Source organism: Anomaloglossus baeobatrachus, chromosome 9 (genome assembly GCF_048569485.1).
Source record: "Anomaloglossus baeobatrachus isolate aAnoBae1 chromosome 9, aAnoBae1.hap1, whole genome shotgun sequence".
Classification (NCBI taxonomy): domain Eukaryota; kingdom Metazoa; phylum Chordata; class Amphibia; order Anura; family Aromobatidae; genus Anomaloglossus; species Anomaloglossus baeobatrachus.
In genome coordinates, this window is record NC_134361.1 from 158,230,991 (window position 1) to 158,253,928 (window position 22,938).

A 22,938-nucleotide genomic window follows, 5' to 3' on the forward strand; every position below is an offset into this window, starting at 1 on the left:
CACAGCGACGACGCACAGCAGGTAAGTACATGTGACTGAGAAGTTAACGAATTTGTGCGCCACGGGCAACTAATTGCCCATGACGCACAAACGACAGGGGCGGGTACGATCGATCGTTAAATTGCACGATATATCGTACCGTGTAAAGCAGGCTTTAGTAATGTTCAGCTTTCACCATGCCTTTGTATTAGAAACCTGTCTAGAAGTCTTTTTGAATTTGCCAGTGATTGTCAATTTGTCTAAACATCTAACAATACCATACAACACAATACTGTGCGTACATATATAAAAAGATGGTAAATGTAAGACTGATCCAACAGCTTTATTTTTAGACTGGACAGTTGGGGAGTTGCCTTCTGAACCCCTTGTTGCTGATAGAACATTTAGAAAGTTTGTCCTGTTCCCGATGTCACAAGTTATTACGCCATATGCACAATGTGGCTTTTTCTACTTTGTCAAAAAAGTTTTCAAAAAGTTTTCAGGCAAGTAAAAATGACAAATGTAGATTTTCTTCCCACAGATTGATATGCAGTGGTAATTTCCCAAGTGACGAAACGAGCCTCAGCTGACTGAGCTCTGGTGTCACTGATTTCCACACAGGACTTCCTGCTACGAGCACCGAGAGAAGTCACCAAGACGTAGACGGGCTACAGAGAGAAACTGGTGGAACAGCGCAAGAGAATAATGATCGACATAAGCCGTACAAGTAATACAACCAAGGCAAAAACTGCGAAATAACAACGATTGTACAGAAAAACCACATTACAACAGCCATAAAGACAGAATATGAGCAAAAAAGAGGAACAAGACAACATTGTGAAAGAGAACAGAGGAAAGCAGCAGACGGATCTCTGCGGGAATAGTGAGAGCAAGGTAAGTCGTGCTGTCCCACCTCTTACATGTTTACATCTTATGCTGTATTATTTCAGAAAATTAAAGTCCTGGTACAGAAAAATGTTGAGCTTTTTAACCCACAGCCTGTGTGTCCTTATTGACATTTCTTACTCTGACACGTTTCACTAATTGTGTAACCTTTTTAATGTTTTTGTTCATCCAAGTGATTCCAAGATAATGTGTCCTATGTTTCAGGACACATAAAGGATGAAAAAAACATAAATTCTAAAAAATGAAAAACATTAAAATTTACATACTAATAATATTACAATTTCCCTGCTTGTAAGTCACACAGATCAGATAAATATTACCATTCATCATATGTTTAGCATATTTTTTTTAAACTTCCTTTTTCTTGTTTATTTTTTTATTACGTCAGTTTACTGTAAGAGTAGTGAGATTATGGCTTCTTTACTGTAAGAGCATTGAGAATAAGGATTCATTACTATAAGAGCAGTGAGATAATAGATTCTTTACTGTAAAAGAAGTAAGATTATGGATTCTTTACTGTAAGAGCTGTGATATTATGAATTCTTTACTTGTAGAGCTGTAGGGGGGAAAAAGCGCAATAGCGTCTTACCCGGTATTAGGGTAGAGAGACAGAAAGAGGTACACTCACCTGGTAGGGTTGTGCAAGTCACAACTCCTTATGATCGCATGTGAGTGCCTTCTTGCGGTTTAGCCCCGGAATGCAGTATATAATACATAGGTCAGGTAAAGCGAAAACCGGTTTAAATGCCGTGCTACGCGTTTCAGAGACATCTCCGTCTCCTTCCTCAGGAAAATATAGAATAGAATAGGATTTCTTTTCTTGAGGAAGGAGACGGAGATGTCTCTGAAACGCGTAGAATTATGAAATAAAGGAAATCTTTTTCATCTACAGCATCCGTGGTTTTTTAGCGCGGCATTTAAACAGATTTTCTCTTTACCTGACCTATGTATGAATTCTTTACTGTAAGATCAGTGAAATAATAGATTCTTTACTATAAAAGAAATGAGATTATGGATTCTTTACTGTAAGCAGTGAGATTATTGATTCTTTACTGTAAGAGCAGTGAGCTAATAGATTCTTTATTGTAAGAGAAGTTATATTATGGATTCTTTACTTTAGGAGCAGTGAGATAATAGATTTTTTTTACTGTAAGAGCAGTGAGATTATGGATTCTTTACTGTAAGAGCATTGAGATTATGGATTCTTTACTGAAAGAGCAGTGAGAGTATGGAACTCACTGTCACATGATGTCGTAATGGCTGATTCACTGCAAAAGTACAAAGAGGCCTGGAAGCCTTTCTGGGTAAATATAATATTACAGGTTATGGGCACTAGGTTTTGTGATGGGACCCTGATCCAGGGAACTAGTCTGATTGCTGTATGTGGAGCCGGGAGGGAATTTTTTCCTCTTTTATGGGGCAAGTAGCATCTTCTCGTGGGGGTTTGGCTCCCTCTGGATCAACATGTTAAGCTATAGGTTGAACTCGATGGACTTATGTCTACCTTTTAAACCTTAAAAAACATGAAACAAGGCTTATTGTTTTAGCAGCAATTTTTTCAATTTTCAAAGCGATGCCTAAACCTATTTAGGGACAAATTCAGTTCTGAAATGGTTTTGAGGAGCCTTTATATTAACAACTTCAATAAATTAACCTATTTTTAAAAAATATCACCCCTTAAAGTATTCTAAGTAACAGGATATGTGTTACCAGTTTTTGGCGTTTCGCATAAATTAGAGCAAACTAAAAGTAAAATTGAAAGGATCCTACAGTTTTTAGAAATGTCCTTTTTCGACCCTGGTTTGATCGCAGAAATAAAGTAGCACCTTGAGTGTGTTATGGTCTCCTTTTCTAGGATGTTTTATAGACGTCGTAATAGCAGAGGCCTTGAGGTGTCGACACCTGTGAAACTACCCTATTGTGGAAAGGAGACCTCAAAAGGAACTTATCTACAGCTGTATTGAGTGGTGCGACCCAACATCTGTTATAGGGAATTTATTACAGTTGGGCTGTGAAAATTAAGAAGACAATTTTTTTTAGCAAAATGGATTCGTTTAATTAGTTTAATTTCATCTGGGACATTACATTTTCATAGTATCATAGTATCATAGTTTTTAAGGTTGAAGGGAGACTCTAAGTCCATCTAGTTCAACCCGTAGCCTAACATGTTGATCCAGAGGAAGGCAAAAAACCCCAATGTGGCAAACAAGTTCCAATGGGGAAAAAATTTCCTTCCTGACTCCACATCCGGCAATCAGACTAGTTCCCTGGATCAATACCCTGTCATAAAATCTAATATACATAACTGGTAATATTAAATTTTTCAAGAAAGGCATCCAGGCTCTGCTTAAATGTTAGTAGTGAATCACTCATTACAACATCATGCGGCAGAGAGTTCCATAGTCTCACTGCTCGTACAGTAAAGAATCCTCGTCTGTGATTATGATTAAACCTTCTTTCCTCAAGACGTAGCGGATGCCCCCGTGTTCCAGTCGCAGCCCTAGGTGTAAATAGATCTTTGGAAAGGTCTCTGTACTGTCCCCTCATATATTTATACATTGTGATTAGATCTCCCCTAAGCCTTCGTTTTTCCAGACTAAATAACCCCAAGTTTAATAACCTGTCTTGGTATTGCAGCCCACCCATTCCTCTAATAATCTTGGTCGCTCTTCTTTGCACCCTCTCCAGTTCAGCTATGTCCTTCTTATATATCGGTGACCAGAATTGTACACAGTATTCTACGTGCGGTAGCACTAGTGACTTGTACAGAGGTAGAACTATATTTTTTTCATGAACACTTATACCTCTTTTAATACATCCCATTATTTTATTAGCCCTGGCAGCAGCTGCCTGACACTGTCCACTAAAGTGAAGTTTACCATCCACCAATACACCCAAGTCTTTTTCTGTGTCTGTTTTACCCAGTGTTCTACAATTAAGTACATAATCATAAATGTTATTTCCTCTACCCAAGTGCATGACCTTACATTTATCTACATTAAACTTCAATTGCCACTTCTCAGCCCAATCCTCCAATTTACATAAATCTCCCTGTAATATAAAATTATCCTCCTCTGTATTGATTACCCTGCAGAGTTTAGTATCATCTGCAAATATTGAAATTCTACTCCGCATGCCCCCAACAAGGTCATTTATAAATATGTTGAAAAGAAGCGGGCCCAATACTGACCCCTGTGGTACCCCACTATGAACTGAGACCCAGTCCGAGTACGTACCATTAATAACCACCCTTTGTTTCCATTTTGCTACTCAGAGTATAACGATACTGTAACAATATGTGGTTGTAAATTACTGTTTAGGCACATATTTGAAGTTAATCTGTAGGTTACTTGTGTGTCCACCACATTGAGGAATGATTTTATTTCTCCTGGAAGCCTTAGGCCCTGTGCGCACTTACCGGTTTTTCCCACGGATTTCCTGCGGTTTTGCTGCATGTTTCGCTGCAGAAAATGTTCATAACATCTCTGCAGTGATTCACCAGCAAAACCTATGGGGAAAAAAAAATGCTGTGCGCACTATGCGGAATTTGACAGCTGCATGTTTTGCTGCGGGATTCCCGCAGTAAAAACAATTGCATGTCACTTCTTTTCCGCAAGTCGCTGCGGGATTTCACTCCATTGACTGCAATGTAATCGTGAAATCCCGCAGGGAATAACGCAGGCAGCAAATTCTATGCGATTCATTGCCTTTTCCTGCGTTATTCCCTCCGGTATTTTGCGGTTTACCTGCGGTAATGTACATCGCTGCCTGCGGTTTGCAGGGAAGTGATGTCATTATGACAGGAAGAGGAGCAGAGAGTAAACACACACACACACATCACTCACACACAGACATATAGAATACACATAGAATACACATAGAAATCAAACGGAAATATAGAAAAAAAAAAAACGTGGGCTCCGCCGTATTTTTACCTTCCAGCCGAGGTAAACACACAGCGGCGGCCCATTATTCTCAGGCTGGGGAGGGCGAGGGGCAGGGTTAATGTCCCCCGCCTCCCTCCCACCTCCCGCAGCTGAGAATATTAGCCGCAGCTGCCCCGGGACTGTCGCATCCATTATGCGGCAGTACCGGAGTGTCCCCAGCTCTTCCAGATGCCGTGATGCAGTGGCGATCCAGGTAATAAGGAGTTAATGGCGGTGGATCGCCACCACTAAGTCCAGGCTTGATCATGGCAGCGTCTATGTGACAGCTGACATGATCAACCCGGAAGTAAAGTGAAAAAACACACACACCGAAAAATCATTTATTTTAAATAAAACACAAAAAAGCTCCTGGTTCACCCATTTATTAACCCCCCGAAACACACCACTCCGGCGTAATCCACACAGTTCCGGCGTAATCCACGTCCTGCGATGCTTGCATCCAGCCGCGATTGACACTGACACAGTGCTGAATGCAGCCTCACAGCGAGACAGCAGAGGTAACCACAGGGCATTTCCCACGGCCGGTAATTTGAACTCACTACCGACCGTGAGAAATGCAGCATGTGCTCACAGGGACTGTCTGTCCCTCTCTGTTTATCTATCCCTCTATCTCTCTACCTATTCTTCTATCTATCTATTTATCTATCTGCTAAGGAAATTACTTTTTTTTTTTTTTTTCTTCAATGTGCTTTATTGCATTGAATGCATTAAAGCACATGTACCAACCCGCACGCGGCAATACCGCGGTAAAACCGCAGCAAACCGCATGCAGTTTTTGGGTGCGGTTTGCCGCGGTTTTTTACCGCGGGTGCGGTAATCTTTCAGACCCTGTGGAATTTTCTTAAGAAAATTCCGTTTTCCAGTGCGCACAGGGCCTAAAGGCTACTTTACACACTGCGATATCGGTCCCGATATCGCTAGTGTGGGTACCCGCCCCCATCTGTTGCGCGACACGGGCATATCGCTGCCCGTGCCGCACAACATCGCCCAGAGCCGTCACACATACTTACCTGTCCGGCGACGTCGCTGTGACCGGCGAACCGCCTCCTTTCTAAGGGGGCGGTCCGTGCGGCGTCACAGCGACGTCACTGAAACGTCACTGAACCGCCGCCCAATCGCAGCGGAGGGGCGGAGATGAGCGGGACGTAACATCCCGCCCACCTCCTTCCTTCCGCATAGCGGCCGGGAGGCAGGTAGGGAGAGCTTCCTCGCTCCTGCGGCGTCACACGCAGCGATGTGTGCTGCCGCAAGAACGACGAACAAACTCGTTACTGCTGAAGTAACGATAATTGGGAATGGACCCCCGTGTCGCCGATTAGCGATTTTGCACTGTTTTGCAACGATGCAAAATCGCTTATCGGTGTCACACGCAACGGCATCGCTAATGCGGCCGGATGTGCGTCACAAAATCCGTGGCCCCAACGACTCCGCATTAGCGATGTCGCAGCGTGTAAAGCCCGCTTTAGGCTTTCCGTCATAGGAGCTTCAGTCACCACTCAGTACATACACCGACAACCAAAAGGGTAACAATGTTTTGAACTTTTGACTTTCAGGCTCTATATCTCACCATCCACTACAGCTTTGAGCGTGAGACTACCTTTATTTTATAGACAATCATCTTGGCTATCTCATACGTAAATTAGACTTGCAGCTATTTAGCATATGATTAGTTATGCAGATTCTTCTCATGTCACTGCATTGTTAGTATTTTGCTCCTAAAAATCTAAATTTAAATTTTTATTATTTTGTTGGTGTTTTGAAAATCCAACTTTGACTTTCAACACTGCCTTAATCCTTCCGGCCATACTCTCAGTTTTAAGCATGTCCTGACCGACATTGATCCCAGGTCTCTTCTATACATTCCCAATGTTGGTGTATGCATACTAGTTGGCTCACTTGGGGATGTATACAGCTTTTTCTTCAACTCTACCCAGAAGTGTTGGATTGGGTTGAGGTCTTGTGACTGTTTAAGCCAATCCAGCACCTCTACTTTATTGTCATTGATTTATTTCTTTGCCGAACTCAATTTATGCTTTGGGTCGTTGTCCTGCTGGAACACTAAGTCGTCCTTTTCATACCCACAGCTCTCGAGTGTGCAAAGTAACTCGTCTTGTAGGACACTTTCATATAGCTCAGCACTGAGACCACCATCAATCCTAGTAAAGTATCCAAAACATTTTGCTGTGAAACAACCCCATATCATCAGGCTTCCTCCGCCGAAATTCACCGTTCCTTCAATTTTTTGATCCGTTAGCCCCTTGTCTCTTCCAGACCTATTTGCACCCATCAGGGCCTAGTCTACTGACTTTCATCTCTTTACTCCAAATCACCCATTTCCAATCTTCTACTGTTCACTTTTAATACTTTTTTGCAAACTCAAGCCGACGGTTCTTATGACCATATTGAAGGCTCCTTCACTTTTTTCAGTCCACCATTCCAGACTTGAGTAACGTGCATTGCCTGCACATCTCTGATCTCACTATTATGAAACATACGAGCTGCCTCCACTGCCGGGTTTGTCGCCCCAAGAACTAATAGACCTTGTGATGAGCCAACTTGTTGACTCTGATATTTTGCCTGGACGTCCACCTCTTGGCTTTTGAATGGGTGGATGGAATTTATTTCATATTCTTCCAACTGTCATGGCCTCACATGGTGCAGTTTAGCAATTTTATTGACTACTATCAATGAGCTGGATATTGCTGTTTCTCTTTTCTTGGGAAATCTTCATAATTGCTCTTGTGACTCCCTGGACTAGCCAGGTAGTCACAAGTAGACCCCCTGCACAAACACTAGCCCCTAAAAAGGTGTAACCAGCCAACCTAAAAACCCTGAGTCACCTCTCTCAGGTCATGATGTTCACACCCGGGGGTGGGGCCAGGCAGTTGGCCACGCCCTCCGAGTAGTTCGGAGAGCCTGAGGCGGGAGAAACAAAAAACAGATCTGTTAGGGAGGAGAGGAGAGTAGTAGCAGTGTGTTAACGTCTGTCAGGGATCTGTGTAGGAGCCCAGATTCCCTGTGACCAGGAGGCAGACGGTGGTTGCTGCCTGCAGGAGCCGGGAAGACGGCTGGTGGAACCGTAAGGGACCGGGACAGGGTAGTGGCCCGCTGGTACCAAACCGGGGAGCCAACTGGAAACCGGAGCACCAGGAGGGGTACTCAGACCCAGAACGAGGTCCAGAAGCCACTGGACCACGTCGAATTCACTGATTGAGATCTGGACCTTAGGTCCTTTCCCGTTCCAAGACCCGAAAGACGGCAACAGCCCACTGAGGGGGATAGAAAGCCACCGCACAGGCAGAGAGAGCCCACGTGCCAGCGGCTGCGGGCAAACGGGTTCCCCATCACACAAAGCCGGGGAGCGGACTACCGTTGCTGAAGTATAGGCAGTCAAGTTCTACCACAGAGGTGCAGGAGAAAGGCGGGAAACACCAACCTGAGAAAGGGGCAAAGCGCAGCCGGCTGCGGGCACCGACCACCATCCTTTTTGGTTTATCAGAGAGACTCCGGTGTATCTGTCATAGTGAGTACAACAGTGCCCTCGGGCCATGCACCGCACCACACCTCGCAACCACCGGGCCCCGGGACCATCACCCCCTGCCCACGGAGGGGTCAACACCAGGCTGCATAACACCGTCCCCGGGAGCCTAGTTAATGGCAGCGGTGGTGTCCACATTCACCACAACCCGTGGGTGGCGTCACGAACTTACACCCCTAAACTCCATGGCCTCGGCCGTGAACCTTCCCCACCGAAATCCCTACACATAGCGCCAGCTTCCCTTCAGAGCGACGTGACCCCCGGGGACGGGAGGAGCTCGAGCCACCCACCGACGAGCACAGATTCGAGCGGCTCAGCAGCCGGCCGAGCCCCGGGGCGGTACACTCTTCAATTCGAATCTATTACCTTCCACTTTGGAATCAACCTAATAACACACGGAGCTATTAGGTAATGTGAGAACAGGTTTTAATTTGTAGTATACAGGAAGAAAAAGATTTTTCCACTACCCGGAGCACACAGTAACAATGCAGTGACATGACAAGAATCTGCATAACTAATCATATGCTAAATATTTGCAAGTCACATTTATGTATGAGATAGCCAAGATGATTGTCTATGAAATGAAGGTAGTCTCACGCTCAAAGCTGTAGTAGATGGGGAGATTTGGAACCTGAAAGTCAAAAGTTCACAACATTGTTCCTCTTTTGCTCATGAGTGTAGTGAGCGGAGGCTGTGACAACACCCTGGCACTTACTAACAGCCAGATCACCATATTATCCGTACAGAGCTGATGGGTCAGTTGCGGTTACAGCCACTGCTCACTATGCACTGAGTGGTGACTGAAGTCTCGCTGGCTGTGCCTCAATAACTGAAAGCCTACTTCATAGATTTTCATAATGATTTCTGTGCCTACAGCCAGGCTCGGTCTGATGTGGCGGGGTCCCGGGGAAACCCCCGGTAGGCCCCGCCCTTGTCTGTAATTTATGCTGTCTCGGCAACCTGCAGGGCCCCCCGCCGGGTGTATTACAATGACCTGCAGCCGCGGCTCGCCAGACGCCACCGCAGGTGATAATATTGTATGCAGGCTGCAGGCAGCAGTCAGATGTCGGGGGGGGGGATGGGGCGCTCCTGACCTGGAGGCACCCTGAGGCTATTAGCTGCAGCGCGGCAGGGGCAGAGCAGGATCTATCCGAGAGGAAGAAGATGCATTCTAGTGGTGCATCAGCAGGACCTGCGATGACTCATGCCCATGTGACCGTGTGGGAGGAGCCGGGCAGGAGCTGCCGTTCAGGGATGATGTGCCGGAGGAAGAAGTGTCCGGTGGGGGGGGGGATGAGTGGGACATGGGTGGGGGGTGCAGGGTGAATGGCATATGGGGGGTCCAGACTGTGACAGAGGGGTGTTAAGGGATACAGGGTGTGTGGCACATGCGATTTCAGTGTGTTTGAGAGAGGGGTAATATAATCATATACGGAAAAAGATGTGTACCGTGTGATTTGGGGGGTGCTGCATGATGTGAGTGAAGTCCACACAGTAGCTGTCGCGGGCGGGGGGGTGCGCTGCTCGACCGCGCTTGCGGCTCGGGTCCGGCTGCTGCTGCTTGCTCGGTGGCTCGAGCGGTGGGCCGGATCCGGGGACTCGAGCGGCGCTCCTCGCCCATAAGTGAAAAGGGTTGGTTTGCTTTGGGGATTGAGTTTGTGACACCACCCACGGGTCGTGGTGAGGTTGGGGCACCACTGCTGCTGGTGACGGGGATCCCGGGAGTGTTGTTAGGGAGCAGCTGGGATGTTTTCCCCCTCCGTGGGTAGGGGTTGGTGGTCCCGGGGCCCGGTGAGGGGTGAAGGGAGGTATGCAGGGCAGGTGAGGTGCAGGGTTGCGGGGGCAGCACGGTGCCGGATGGCACGGTGGTACTCACTCAGCCAGGAATGATCACAGAGTCTCCAGTAAAACAAACGGCTGGATGGACGGGTCCCGCAGCCGGCTGCCTTAGTCACTCCCGGACGGTTGGTGATGGCTGCCTTTCCCTGCACCTTCTGTGTGTTTTCGGTCCCGATGGCTTCCCACCGGTGACCCGCTCCCCAGCGTATAGGTGCCGGAGGAGCCCTTTTGCCCGCAGACTCTGGCCCTGGGAGCTCTAGCTCTGGCGGTAGCTTTATCTCCCTGTACGGTTTGGACGGTTGCCTTCACTCGGGTCTTTGATGCTTGAAAACCCCGGAGGTTCCCTTCGCTAACGGATTGGACCAGTTTTACGGCGACTCCCAGCCTGGTCGGGGTCCGCAGGCCCTGCCGGTGTGGTGCTGGCTTCTCTTCGCTGCCCGGTTCGGTACCGGTGGGCCACCGCCCAACCCCGGCCCTACGGTTCCGCGTCAATAGGCCTCTCCTGCAGACGGCCACCACCATCTGCCAACCTTGCTGTATGTGCCCGGGCCACGTACCCGGACACGGTCAGTCTGCTGCTCAACTACCACTTCCCTCAACTGCAAAACTGTTCTCCAACTGAAACTGAACCCTTTTCCCGCCTCCAGGCCTGTGAACTCCTCGATGGGCGGGGCCAACCGCCTGGCTCCGCCCCACCTGGTGTGGACATCAGCCCCTGGAGGGAGGCAACAAGGATTTGTGTGTGCGGCTGATGTGCCTAACCGGGGTGTGGGGTGTGTTGTTGCAGTACCTGTGACGTCCTGGCTTGCCCAGGGCGCCACATAGCCATCTATCAGTAGCAGGGATTAGGGAAAGAGGGATAGCAGCAGTCACAGCATGGGATGGGATTGGGAAAGCTGGGTGCTGTGCTGAGGGAAAGAAGCTATTTTCCTCCTAATCATCCATCTTTTCTATGGTCTGATAGATATCAATCTTGTCCTCAGCTTTCCCTTTGATATCAAGTGTCTTATCCTGTATCCCCCCAGTGTCAATGTCATTATCCTGTACCCCTAGTGCCACTGTCATTATCCTGTACCCCCAGTGTCATTATCCTGTACCCCCAGTGTCATTATCCTGTACCCCTAGTGCAAGTTTCAATATCCTGTACCCCCAGTGTCAGTGTGATTACCCTGTACCCCCAGTGTCATTACCCTGTACCCCAGTGTCATTATCCTGTACACCCAGTGTCAGTGTCATCCTGTACCCCCAGTGTCATTATCCTGTACCCCCAGTGTCATTATCCTGTACCCGCAGTGTCAGTGTCCTGTACCCCCAGTGTCAGTGTCCTGTACCCCCAGTGTCAGTGTCCTGTACCCCCCAGTGTCAGTGTCATTATCCTGTACCCCCCAGTGTCAGTGTCATTATCCTGTACCCCCCAGTGTCAGTGTCATTATCCTGTACCCCCCAGTGTCAGTGTCATTATTCTGTACCCCCCAGTGTCAGTGTCATTATCCTGTACCCCCCAGTGTCAGTGTCATTATCCTGTACCCCCCAGTGTCAGTGTCATTATCCTGTACCCCCCAGTGTCAGTGTCATTATTCTGTACCCCCCAGTGTCAGTGTCATTATCCTGTACCCCCCAGTGTCAGTGTCATTATTCTGTACCCCCCAGTGTCAGTGTCATTATCCTGTAGCCCCCAGTGTCAGTATCATTATCCTGTACCCCCCAGTGTCAGTAACATTATCCTGTACCCCCCAGTGTCAGTATCATTATCCTGTACCCCCCAGTGTCAGTATCATTATCCTGTACCCCCCAGTGTCAGTATCATTATCCTGTACCCCCCAGTGTCAGTATCATTATCCTGTACCCCCCAGTGTCAGTATCATTATCCTGTACCCCCAGTGTCAGTATCATTATCCTGTACCCCCAGTGTCATTACCCTGTACCCCCAGTGTCAGTGTCATTACCCTGTACCCCCAGTGTCAGTGTCATTACCCTGTACCCCCAGTGTCAGTGTCATTACCCTGTACCCCAGTGTCAGTGTCATTACCCTGTACCCCCAGTGTCAGTGTCATTACCCTGTACCCCCAGTGTCAGTGTCATTATCCTGTACCCCCAGTGTCAGTATCATTATCCTGTACCCCCAGTGTCAGCATCATTATCCTGTACCCCCAGTGTCAGTGTTATTATTCTGTACCCCCAGTGTCAGTATCATTATCCTGTATCCCCAGTGTCAGTGTCATTACCCTGTACCCCCAGTTTCAGTGACATTATCCTGTACCCCCAGTGTCAGTGTCATTATCCTGTACCCCCAGTGTCAGTATTATTATCCTGTACCCCCAGTGTCAGTATCATTATCCTGTACCCCCAGTGTCAGTGTTATTATCCTGTACCCCAGTGTCAGTGTCTTAGGCTATATGTAATTGCTCTTTAGGCGGCTTCTATATGTGATAATCATACAGGAGGGGCTTCAGTATAAATACTGTATATGTAAAAAAAAAAAAATACATGATCTGCCCATAGAGCAGTATTGTCAGAATACACAGGACTAATAAAGGGTTTATCCAACATGTAACACTAATTTGTAAACCATAGTGCGGCTTTTATGGCCTCTGTCCCCACAAAATGACTGTCCACATCCAGTGCAGACACTGGGGGCCGATCATTACTCATAACTATGTAATGTGTGAGGGTGGAAAGAGAAGAGAATTCACCAGTCTCCAAATGGAAGAGTATTGGATGGTAATGCCTCACACCTCCACATATTGACTCTACAGGTAAGTTCCCAAGTCAGTTAGGGCAGACCCTATATGGGGGGGGGGAATAGATGGCGGCAGAGGTGCATTAATTTTAGTAATCTTCTCCATGTGAAGATGCTGGATAACGTTCTGCTTCTCTTTGAATATTGTTTGGCTGATGGACGCGGTGGTTTTCCTAGGACAAGGAATGTCCGTGTGTAAGAAAAACTGCGACTGACTGTAAATAATAGATTCCATTATTAACTACAATAAATATGAGGCTGAACAAAAAATCCTGTGCTATCTGCAGGCACAATACATGTCTCTTCTGTGGACTGTAGAGTTTGCTAAAAGGCGCACGTTATACTGAGAGAAGACGAAAATGATCAACTAATAAAAAAAATTTATGGTAGGCATAGTGTGGGCCCCTAGAGGCAATTTCCCTGGTAGGCCCCTGGCACCCCAGTCCGACCCTGCCTACAGCATTGAATTAGTTAAATGACATGCATCTCAATACTAACTAAACCTTGAAAAGGGAACTCATGAATCATTATTGACTCTGCTTTCATTTGTGGTTTCCTTTAATACTTTTACTGCTACTTTTACTTTAATTGGTCTTTTCCATTGGACAGGTGGCAGTTGTGATGTAATTGTACGTGGACATCACCTGTTTTTAGCTCACTACTTCTGCTTAGTTATTTCCTATGAGTACGAGCTTGGCTTGCAGCAAAGATGGGCTGCAGTGTAAATCGCCCATGCCAAAAACAAATACTCTAGCTGGAAACAGCTAAGCCCCCACCAAGTGGAGGTATCACAGGTGCAGGAGGAGCAAATCACACACACGCTTCCAAAGAATGGAGGGGGCGATTGCTGGATGATAAAACTGCACACTGATGGCTTGCATAGAGCGCTGTTCACAAATGCAGATACACAGTCACAGGAACGCAGCCTATTAGGTGACGCCCATACTGTTAGATCAGGTGGGCTGCCAAGTCGTACCCCACCTGTGTTCCATACAGTGACAGGAACTCTAATACGCAAGGCCTAACAGAGACGGGCCTGGCTGTATCCTGTACAAAAAAAAAATATGAGTACGAGCTTGGAACATATAAACTGCACTAAACAAGAGTTTTGACACTTTAGATTTTTTCCAGTGGTATTAATAAACTAGATATCGTTTTTTTCCCCAATGTTGGACTCAACTTTCTACTTTACAAAGCTTAAAGGAGTTGTCTAATACTCAGACCACCCCTTCTTAAATGCAATATTCCCAACTGTAAGTTAAAAATAACAGGATGCTTTGGTGATTTTGACTCTGCATCTCCCAGGGCTTATGTGACATTATGCTACAGGAGCACTAAAGTCAATCAGTAGTTGCTAATGGACCATTTCTCACTTCCTTCCAATGAAATTCAGACATTTGAAAGAAGTGTGAAAATTGCAGTCCAACACCGATTGCTGACTGGCTGCAGGGCTCATGTAACATAATAATGTCATGTGAACCCCAGGAGATCTGACACAGAAAATGCAAAAACGGTGCCAGTATAGGAAGACCGTCTTCTGGGGAATATAGCATTAGAGAAGGGGTTGTCCAAGTAGCGCACAACCCCTTTAATGAGTTAGTGAGCACCCAACACATTTTAGGCTTAATTGGGCAATTTACACAGCACTTGCACAATAATGTTGGGGCTACATTGTTACTTTAACTGTGACCCAGGTTGTGGGGCTAAACCTCACTATATGCCACATCGCACCATATTGCTGGTGAATGGGGTTACATTGCGGCCATGTCATTTAAGTCACAAAAAAATCCAACTTTTGGTAATTGCCTGTCGCAGTACCTTTTGGGTTGCAGTGGAATCACATTGACTTACATTACTCTGCGATGTAGAAACTGCATGGAGCCATCTGCATTGCCAAAGTCGTCATGTAGCGCCAGCCTAAAATATACTGTACCTCTAATATATTGCTGTTTTGGAAACTGCAGCCCCTCATTGATGAAGAGTTAACTTGGTTTCTGCAAACAAAAAATTCATTCATTGTGTTATGAAAAAAAAAAATCATCAATATGGATTTTAAAATTTCTACTTGTCAATTACTGGAAACTTGCATTATATTTCTTCACACGTTATACAGTATAGTATGCGCCTGATTCTACTGTTGCACTTTAATTAGTGACACGTTGCTGCCATCTACTGGCTAGCTGTTCGCAGTGCGATATTAGCTACATGAATTACTGAGACCAATGTGGAATGTATTACGGTACCTTATATACTCTTAAATCATGCACTGTCCCCACGTAGACCACCTTTCCAATGGATTTCTCAAAAACAAGGATTTCAAACACAAATATATGTATTTAATTACCATTATAGTGACGTTACATAGATGACATTATTTTGAGGTATAAAAACCTACTGACAGGTTCCCTTTAAAAATAACTCAATCAAAATAGGCAAAATGTAGTCCAGTTGCACGACTAAGGTCTGACTTAGGGCGGAAGAGTAACAATTTTGGAGGGACAGTCATCATTGAGAGTCTACATGGCTATGTAAAATTATTTGTAAATTATATATGGATTCATAAGCAACATACACTTACTGCATTTTTAATGGTAGGTTATAAATATATAGTAATTTTTTAACCGTTTACAGGATAGGATGGAAAATGCACCCATCACTCATCTTCCTTTTCCATTACCAAACAAAGATGTGGAGTTTCAATTAACCTGGGACAATGATGAGGAATCTAATTATGATGAACTGTCCTTGGGGTAAGTTTTACAGAGAATTTTTTGTCACACAATAAAAAAACATTACCTATTGTGGCTTTCTAGAACACTGTGGATAAAAGAATCACTCAAAGACTTATTTTTGGCCTTTATATTGCCTATTATTTGAGTATACAGGGACAAGCAAAAGGGTAAGAATGATTTGAACTTTTGACTTTCAGGCTCCATATCTCCCCATCCACTACAGCTTTGAGTATGTGATGATCTTCATTTAATAGACAATCATCTTGGCTATCTCATACATAAATTTGATTTGCAGCTATTTAGCAGCAGTTTAGCATATAAGTAGTTATGCGGATTCTTGTCGTGTCTAGAGATGAGCAAAACGGTGTTTGGTTTTCGGCCGAACACCGACTTTTAAAAAAAAAACAACAAAAAACGCAGGATGAGTTTGGGCTCTTTACATATGCTAACCACTCACGAGAGCATCACTGTGCTCAGGTACGCTTGTTGCTCAGCCCCGTGCTAGCCGCTTGCTGTGTTTGAACTCCTTGTACTGGGGGTAACAGCATGATCAGATGTAGTGTACAATATAAAAAAAAAAAAAAAAATAATAATAATATAGAAACACCCCGCCCTTCCTCTCCCAGAAGTGTTCTGCTTATGGCTGGCTGGTCGGAGATTCAAACTGCCAATCAGTGACTTCCATTAGGGTTTGGTTCACCTGCACCTGCCGAACTGAACTTCCATGGGTTCGCTCAGCTCTAGTCATAACAAAACAATCACTGATCTCGGGGAGACCAGCCAGAGAAAACACTGCCGGCAGCCAGCGAGGGCGCTCAAGACAGTGAAATCCTAGGTACATTGCCCCCTGGGAAATATGCAAATCAAAAAGGTCCGTAGAGCCTCTGTTAGGAGTCTCAACACAGAAACCAGCCAGATATCCCTCCGGGAAGGGCCCAGCCAAGGGGTGACTCTTTCTAGGAGACTACTCTCCTGTGTCTGTGTTGAGACTCCTAACAGAGGCTCCACGGACCTTTTTGATTTGCATATTTCCCAGGGGGCAATGTACCTAGGATTTCACTGTCTTGAGCACCCTCGCTCGCTGCCGGCAGTGTTTTCTCTGGCTGGTCTCCCCGAGATCAGTGATTGTTTTGTTTTGTTGGTCTACTAGGCATTGCTCCCACCCAGCCAGAATCCTACTCCACACTGATGAGGGGCAATACCCCGAAATAGCTGTCTGTGGATGGATACCTGGCCTTGGTATTTCCCTTGTTATATCTTTAAACTTGTCAAAAAGTTGGATATTGACTAAAAGGGCCACTTAATATGGTGGTTATGGTAGTCTCCTAAAAAGAGTCACTCCTTGACTGGGCCCTTCCCGGAGGGATATCTGGCTGATTTCTGTGTTGAGACTCCTAACAGAGGCTCCACGGACCTTTTTGATTTGCAGCTCTAGTCAGGTCACTGCATTGTTACTGTTTTGCTCCTAAACATCCAAATTTCAATTTTTATTATTTTGTTAGTATTTTGTAAATCGACCTTTTGGCTTTTAACACTGCCTGAATCCTTCCGGCCATGCTATTGATCCTATGCAAGCATGTGTCTGATCCCAGGTCTCGTCTACATGTTCCCAATGTTGGTACATACTGGTCATCTCACTTGGGGATGTATAAAGCTTTTTCTTCAACTCTATCCACAAGTGTTCGATTGGGCTGAGGCCTTGGGACTGTGAGCACCACTACTTCATTGTCACTTAACCATTTCTTTGCCAACGTTGACATATTCTTTGGGTTGTTGTCCTCCTGGAATACTATGTCGTCCTTATCATACCCCTAGTGCCTGAATGTACAAAGTAACTCACCTTGTAAGATACTCACATACAGTGTGTCTACCCAAATCCTGTCCACCGCCATTAACTTGAGAACGGCGGCAGCTATAGGCATAGAAGTAGTGTCTAGGTATGGTAAAGTAGCCATACGCAACGCAATGAAACCACCTATAGCGCCACCTGGTGGAAAACAACGGAGTTAGCATTTTTATCTCAAAAACGGAACGAGATAGAGAAAAAAAGTGAACTACAAAGTTGTAGTGCATCATCAATTTGGGTAGACACACTGTATAGCTCAGCATTGAGACCTCCATCGATCTTGGTCAATTATCCAATGATTTTGGCTATGAAACATCCTCATATCATCATACTTCCTCCATTGAACTTGACAGTTACTGCAATATCTTGATCCATTAGCCCCTTTTTTCCTTGTTTCTTCCAGACCCATTTGCACCCATCAGAGCCTAGTCTATTGATTTTTGTCTTATCACTCCAAATCACCAGTTTCTGATCTTCGATTGTTCACTTTTTGTGCTTCTTTGCAAACTTGAACTGATGCTTCTTATGATAATATTGAGGTCAAGACTTCTTCACTTTTTTCGTGCCACCATTCTAGACTTGAGTAACATGCATCGCACGGTGCTTACATGGACGTCTGTGATCTCACTATTCCGATGCATACGAGCCGCCTCCACTGATGTGTTTGTCAAACCAAGAACTGATGGACCTTGTGATGAGTCAACCTGTTGAAGATATTTTGTCTGGACATCCACCTTTTAGCTTTTGAATGGATGGATGGACTTCATTCCGTATTTTTCCAACTGTCATGGCACTCGCATAAAGCAGTTTGGCAATTTTCTTGGCTGTCAATGGCTATCAATGACCTGCATGATGCCGTTTCTCTTTTCTAGGGAAATCTACTTCATGGCTGCTACTCGATGTGATCCAATCACCTTTTGCTTGGGAATCAACTTGACAAAACACTGAGCTATTAGGGAATGTGATAACAGGTTATAATTTATAGTATAAAGGAAGACGTTTAAAAAAAGAAAAACCCACTACGAGCAAAACAGTAACAATGCAGTGACATGAGAAGAAGAATCTGCATAACTAATCATATGCTAAATAGTTGCACGTAAAATTGATGTATTAGCCAAGTTGATTGTTTATAAAATTAAGATAGCATCACACTCAAAGATGTAGTGGATGGAGAGATATGGAGCCGGAAAGTCAAAAGTTCAAACCATTGTTACCCTTTTGCTTGTCTCTGCATGTGTGAGTAGCTATATTTTTGGTGTGCACATCCTATACAGTTCCCAATAGTTGTTTTCTAAGGGAATAATCAGGCGGGCACTGTGGTGCTCGTATCATAGTGTGGCAACTCCAATATCCATGATAAAGTAAGATCGGCACTCACTTTCATTAATCTTTTATCTTCATTATTGGCTATTTTGGAAATATGGAATAAAAATTCAAGACAAAAGATAAATTAAAGTGAGAGCCGATCTTCCTATATTAATAGTTCTTTTGTAGAGATGAGCAAACGTTTTGAAATTCGTTTAGGATCCAATTTGTCCAGTTTCGGTGAAAATTTGGATTCTGACTGAAGCAATTTATCTGAAACTGAAAGTGCTCCAAAGCATCCAAGTGTAATGTGGCGTGGGGTGGCAGTCGTGGGTGTGCCACTTGTCTCCCTGTATTGGGCAGGGCAGGACCAGATAATATGAAGACGAACGAGGGAGACCAAAGTTCACCAATAAACTTCTTTTTACTGAACATTTCTTTGATATAAACTATGTACATCAGATAATAGGTATAATGCTTCTATGTGTTTTTCTTGCATTAAACAGGTGTCACGGGTGACACAGTCATGTGGTTTCTGGCTATAGAAGGCCACAGTGTTTGGCTGCAAAGAATGCTCCCTGACTTTCCATTGTCACTGCTGTCAGTATTCATTGGTACAGTTACCTTTCCTGCTGGATTCATCTCTCCCCCTTTTGGACCCAGCAAGGAGCTCACCTTCCACCCAGCTGCTGATCATCAACATTGGTGCTTAATTACTCCTACCTTCCTTGGACTGGCGCTAGTGATATTTTCAGTTCATTCAAGCCTTGGTTGCAAGCAGGTGGCTTGTACTCCTCTATGGTATTGTTGCTGAACTTCTACCTGTGTCATCTATAGATAAGTAGTTCATGCATTTTCCCCGTGTGTTCTACTTGTGTCATCTATAGTGTTCAGTGAGGTTGACGAAGAGCTCATCTCATCCTTTCCCTATTTAGGACCCAGCACTAGGGATACCTAGGGTCAGGTATCTGGCTCGGCGCATAAGTGCAGAACCTATCTAGAGTGGTGAGGGTCACCAGGGACCAGCAGTAGGTTTGGTCAGGTGTCACTATCTACCCTTTCCCTAAACAGAGGGTTTCCCTTCCCTTTCGCCGTTCGCTTGGTACTTCCCTATATCTAGCGTGACAGCAGGCATGAACACTTCTTGGTTACAACTAATGACACTTCATTTTCCTTGCAATTCATACTCTTGCATCTCATGACAATAGGGATCAACAAATATGGGAGACTTTAGTTTCCCTGGGAGGGCTGCATGGGCCAAGGTGTAACGCTACGGTCACTCACAGCAACTCTCAGTTCCCAATTGACTAGTGAGGACCCTGCTCATCTGGGTACATTGCTATGATTCCTCACTACAATCTTGAAAGTCTACTGCCTTCCTTAGCAGAATACATGTCCCATGACCATAGCTTCTTTTCAATATGGACAACTGAGCTTACTTTCAACGTAGACAACTGTTACTAGCGCGCTGCTAGTACAATTTCTTTTCTTTCAATCCTCTTTTACATGTGCCTTCTACTTCCCTTGGGTTTATTTCCATATCATCTAATCAGCCTCTCTGACATGGATTCTGGCCTATTAGATATTCCATTCTATCAACTGTTCCAGGCTATAACATATCTTGTTTCCTTGGTCCTCAGGACATATTATCTGATGTTTTCACTCTACAGACACAACACCATGTAGCATCACAGTCTGCTAACTGTCTTGCACTACTGAACACTGGGGTCTGTCAATTCCTAGGAAATATCTCCCCTGTCTGCTCATATAACTCCTCCCATCCTGTGTCACGCTAGGTACGGGAAGTACTAAGTGAACGGCGAAAGGGAAGGGAAACTTTGTGTCTAGGGAAAGGGAAGATGGTGACCCCTGACCAAACCTACTGCTGGTCCCTGGGGTCCCTCACTGCCCTTGATAGGTTCCGCACTTATGCGCCGAGCCAGATACCTGACCCTAGGGCCCTAAATAGAGAATTGGTGGGATGAGCTCTTTGTCTACACCACTAAACACTAAAGGAAGACACAAGGGGGACACACAGGGAGAAAATGCATGAACTACTTATCCAAAGATGACACAGATAGAAGTTCAGAAGAGTTTTCAGCAATGATACCACAGAGGAGTACAAACCACCTGCTTGCAACCAAGGCTTGAATGCACTGAAAATATCACCAGCACCAGTCCAATGAAGGAAGGGGTATTTAAGCATCAAGATCATGCTAATGTCATCAGCTGGGTGGAAGTTGAGCTCCTGCTGGGTCCAAAAGGCAGAGAGATGAATCCAGCAGGAAAGCTACCTATACCAATGAATACTGACAGCAGGAACAATTGAAAGCCAGAGAGCATTCTGCGCAGCCAAACGCTGTGACCTTCTATGGCCAGAAACCACATGACTGTCACCTGTGACACACCCGTGACATCCTGGGCCAGTCTCAAACATTAACCCTAATATGTGCCTGACCAAATACATGTCAACCATCAAATATATGAAAGCACATTTAAAAAAAGCATATTACTGTATAACATAACATTTTCTTCAAAGTGATGTGGGCGGTATTTCACTTACACAAGTGCCTTAAAAAGACTTGTAGGTCCCGGTCCCTTTCGGAGTCCCAACAGTATGGCATTTAGAAAATGAAGATGAAATGGCTTCATTAAGCTTCCCAAATTATTCTTTTTTGAGATCAGCTACAGGTTTGGTGTTTGGAAAAGGAAGAAGCAATTTCTTATTTTAGCCGTCAAAAAATGATCCTTTATTTGGGAGCAGTTTCGGGTTTGTTGTTATATTTACCCCCCTGCACAGGGTAGATTTCTTTTCCTCCTGTCCAGACATGCTGCTGACAGGTAGTCTACTCAACAAAAACTATAACAAACTGGTTAAGTGGCTTTTCCTTGTAATGTGCTGATTTTGCATCAATTTTGGAAGATGGAAAAAATCCTGCATTTTGCTTTAATAGCAGTGGTCTAAAAAGTATGGCTATAAAGTAGTTAACCCTGTGCTTGATGCTATCCGTGTCAGCATGTAAGCAACCAAACTGCCATACCCTCCAGTGTGTTCAATAACCCAGGTGTGTCATTCTCTGCCCCACTCTATGATAGCTGATTATAGCCAGAGTTGTAATCCTCATCATCATCATCATCATCATCATCATCATCATCATCATCATCATCATCATCATCATCATTACAATGAGTATCATTACAATGAGTATCAGCCTCATCCCTTAGCTGTGCCTTTAAAATAGCCTTGTCCCTCTATACAAAGTTAGGATAGGCACTTCAAAGACTATAAGAATATATAAGGGAACCCAAGGCTAACTAATTTCCCATTATACCCACTTAATAAAGTGCAGATCCGGGATAAACTTACGATAGAAAGATTGGCAGTTGTGGCAACGTGGAAAGGCGGGTCCAGAAGCCGGCACTCCGACGTACATTTCGTTAACTTGATTACCTTCGTCAGGCATTTTTTAATAAATCTGTGCATATGTACATGTATTATAGTGTGAGTGTATTGATATACTCACCGACTGCCACCTTCTCCATAATCCTGCTACTCTTTTCAGGGACGTCACCACTCTGCAAACTCTCCGAACATGCTGCACTTTGCATGACTCGAAAGTGACTTTTCCAATTTAAGTCTATTGAGTGCCAAAGCAAGGCTCAGAACAAGGCTCCATAGATTTATATTTTAAAAGAGACTTCCAGCTCACAAATTGTTCAGATTCGCAAACCTCAACAACCTTCATAATATGAATACCAAATTCGATTTGTGCAGAGACGTTTTGCTCATATCTGTTCTTTTCCATAATCCACATGTTTCTGTAAGCGAATAAATAAACAATTTTGTTCTCGGCTTTGATTTACAGCCAAGGCTCTGTGCCGTATTTGGTCCATCATGCCCCTGTTATGGGTGACAGATTGGATTCTGAAAGCCAGAGGACTGTGATCACAGAAAGTATGTCAGTGACGGTCTCTGACGAGGAAAAGTTACAACTCCTGAACAAGAATACCGAGCTTCGTAAGCTCAATGCAGAGGTATTTCTTAATTACTTTTATGTTTAAACTTTGAATTTATGATTTTGAATGAGCTATTTAAATATTTTTAT

General features: G+C 44.8%; 1 protein-coding gene across 1 annotated transcript in view; it reads left to right on the forward strand.

Moving 5' to 3' along the window:
• Nucleotides 1-611: 611 nt before the first annotated feature.
• The window catches only part of LOC142251332 (uncharacterized), a 61,613-nt gene continuing 39,286 nt past the window's right edge, over nucleotides 612-22,938 (forward strand). The window contains exons 1-3 of the mRNA XM_075324025.1: nucleotides 612-873; nucleotides 15,581-15,699; nucleotides 22,699-22,867. Of these exons, the coding sequence (XP_075180140.1) occupies nucleotides 787-873; nucleotides 15,581-15,699; nucleotides 22,699-22,867 (375 nt within the window). The 5' untranslated portion in view covers nucleotides 612-786. The remainder of the gene's footprint in view (nucleotides 874-15,580; nucleotides 15,700-22,698; nucleotides 22,868-22,938) is intronic.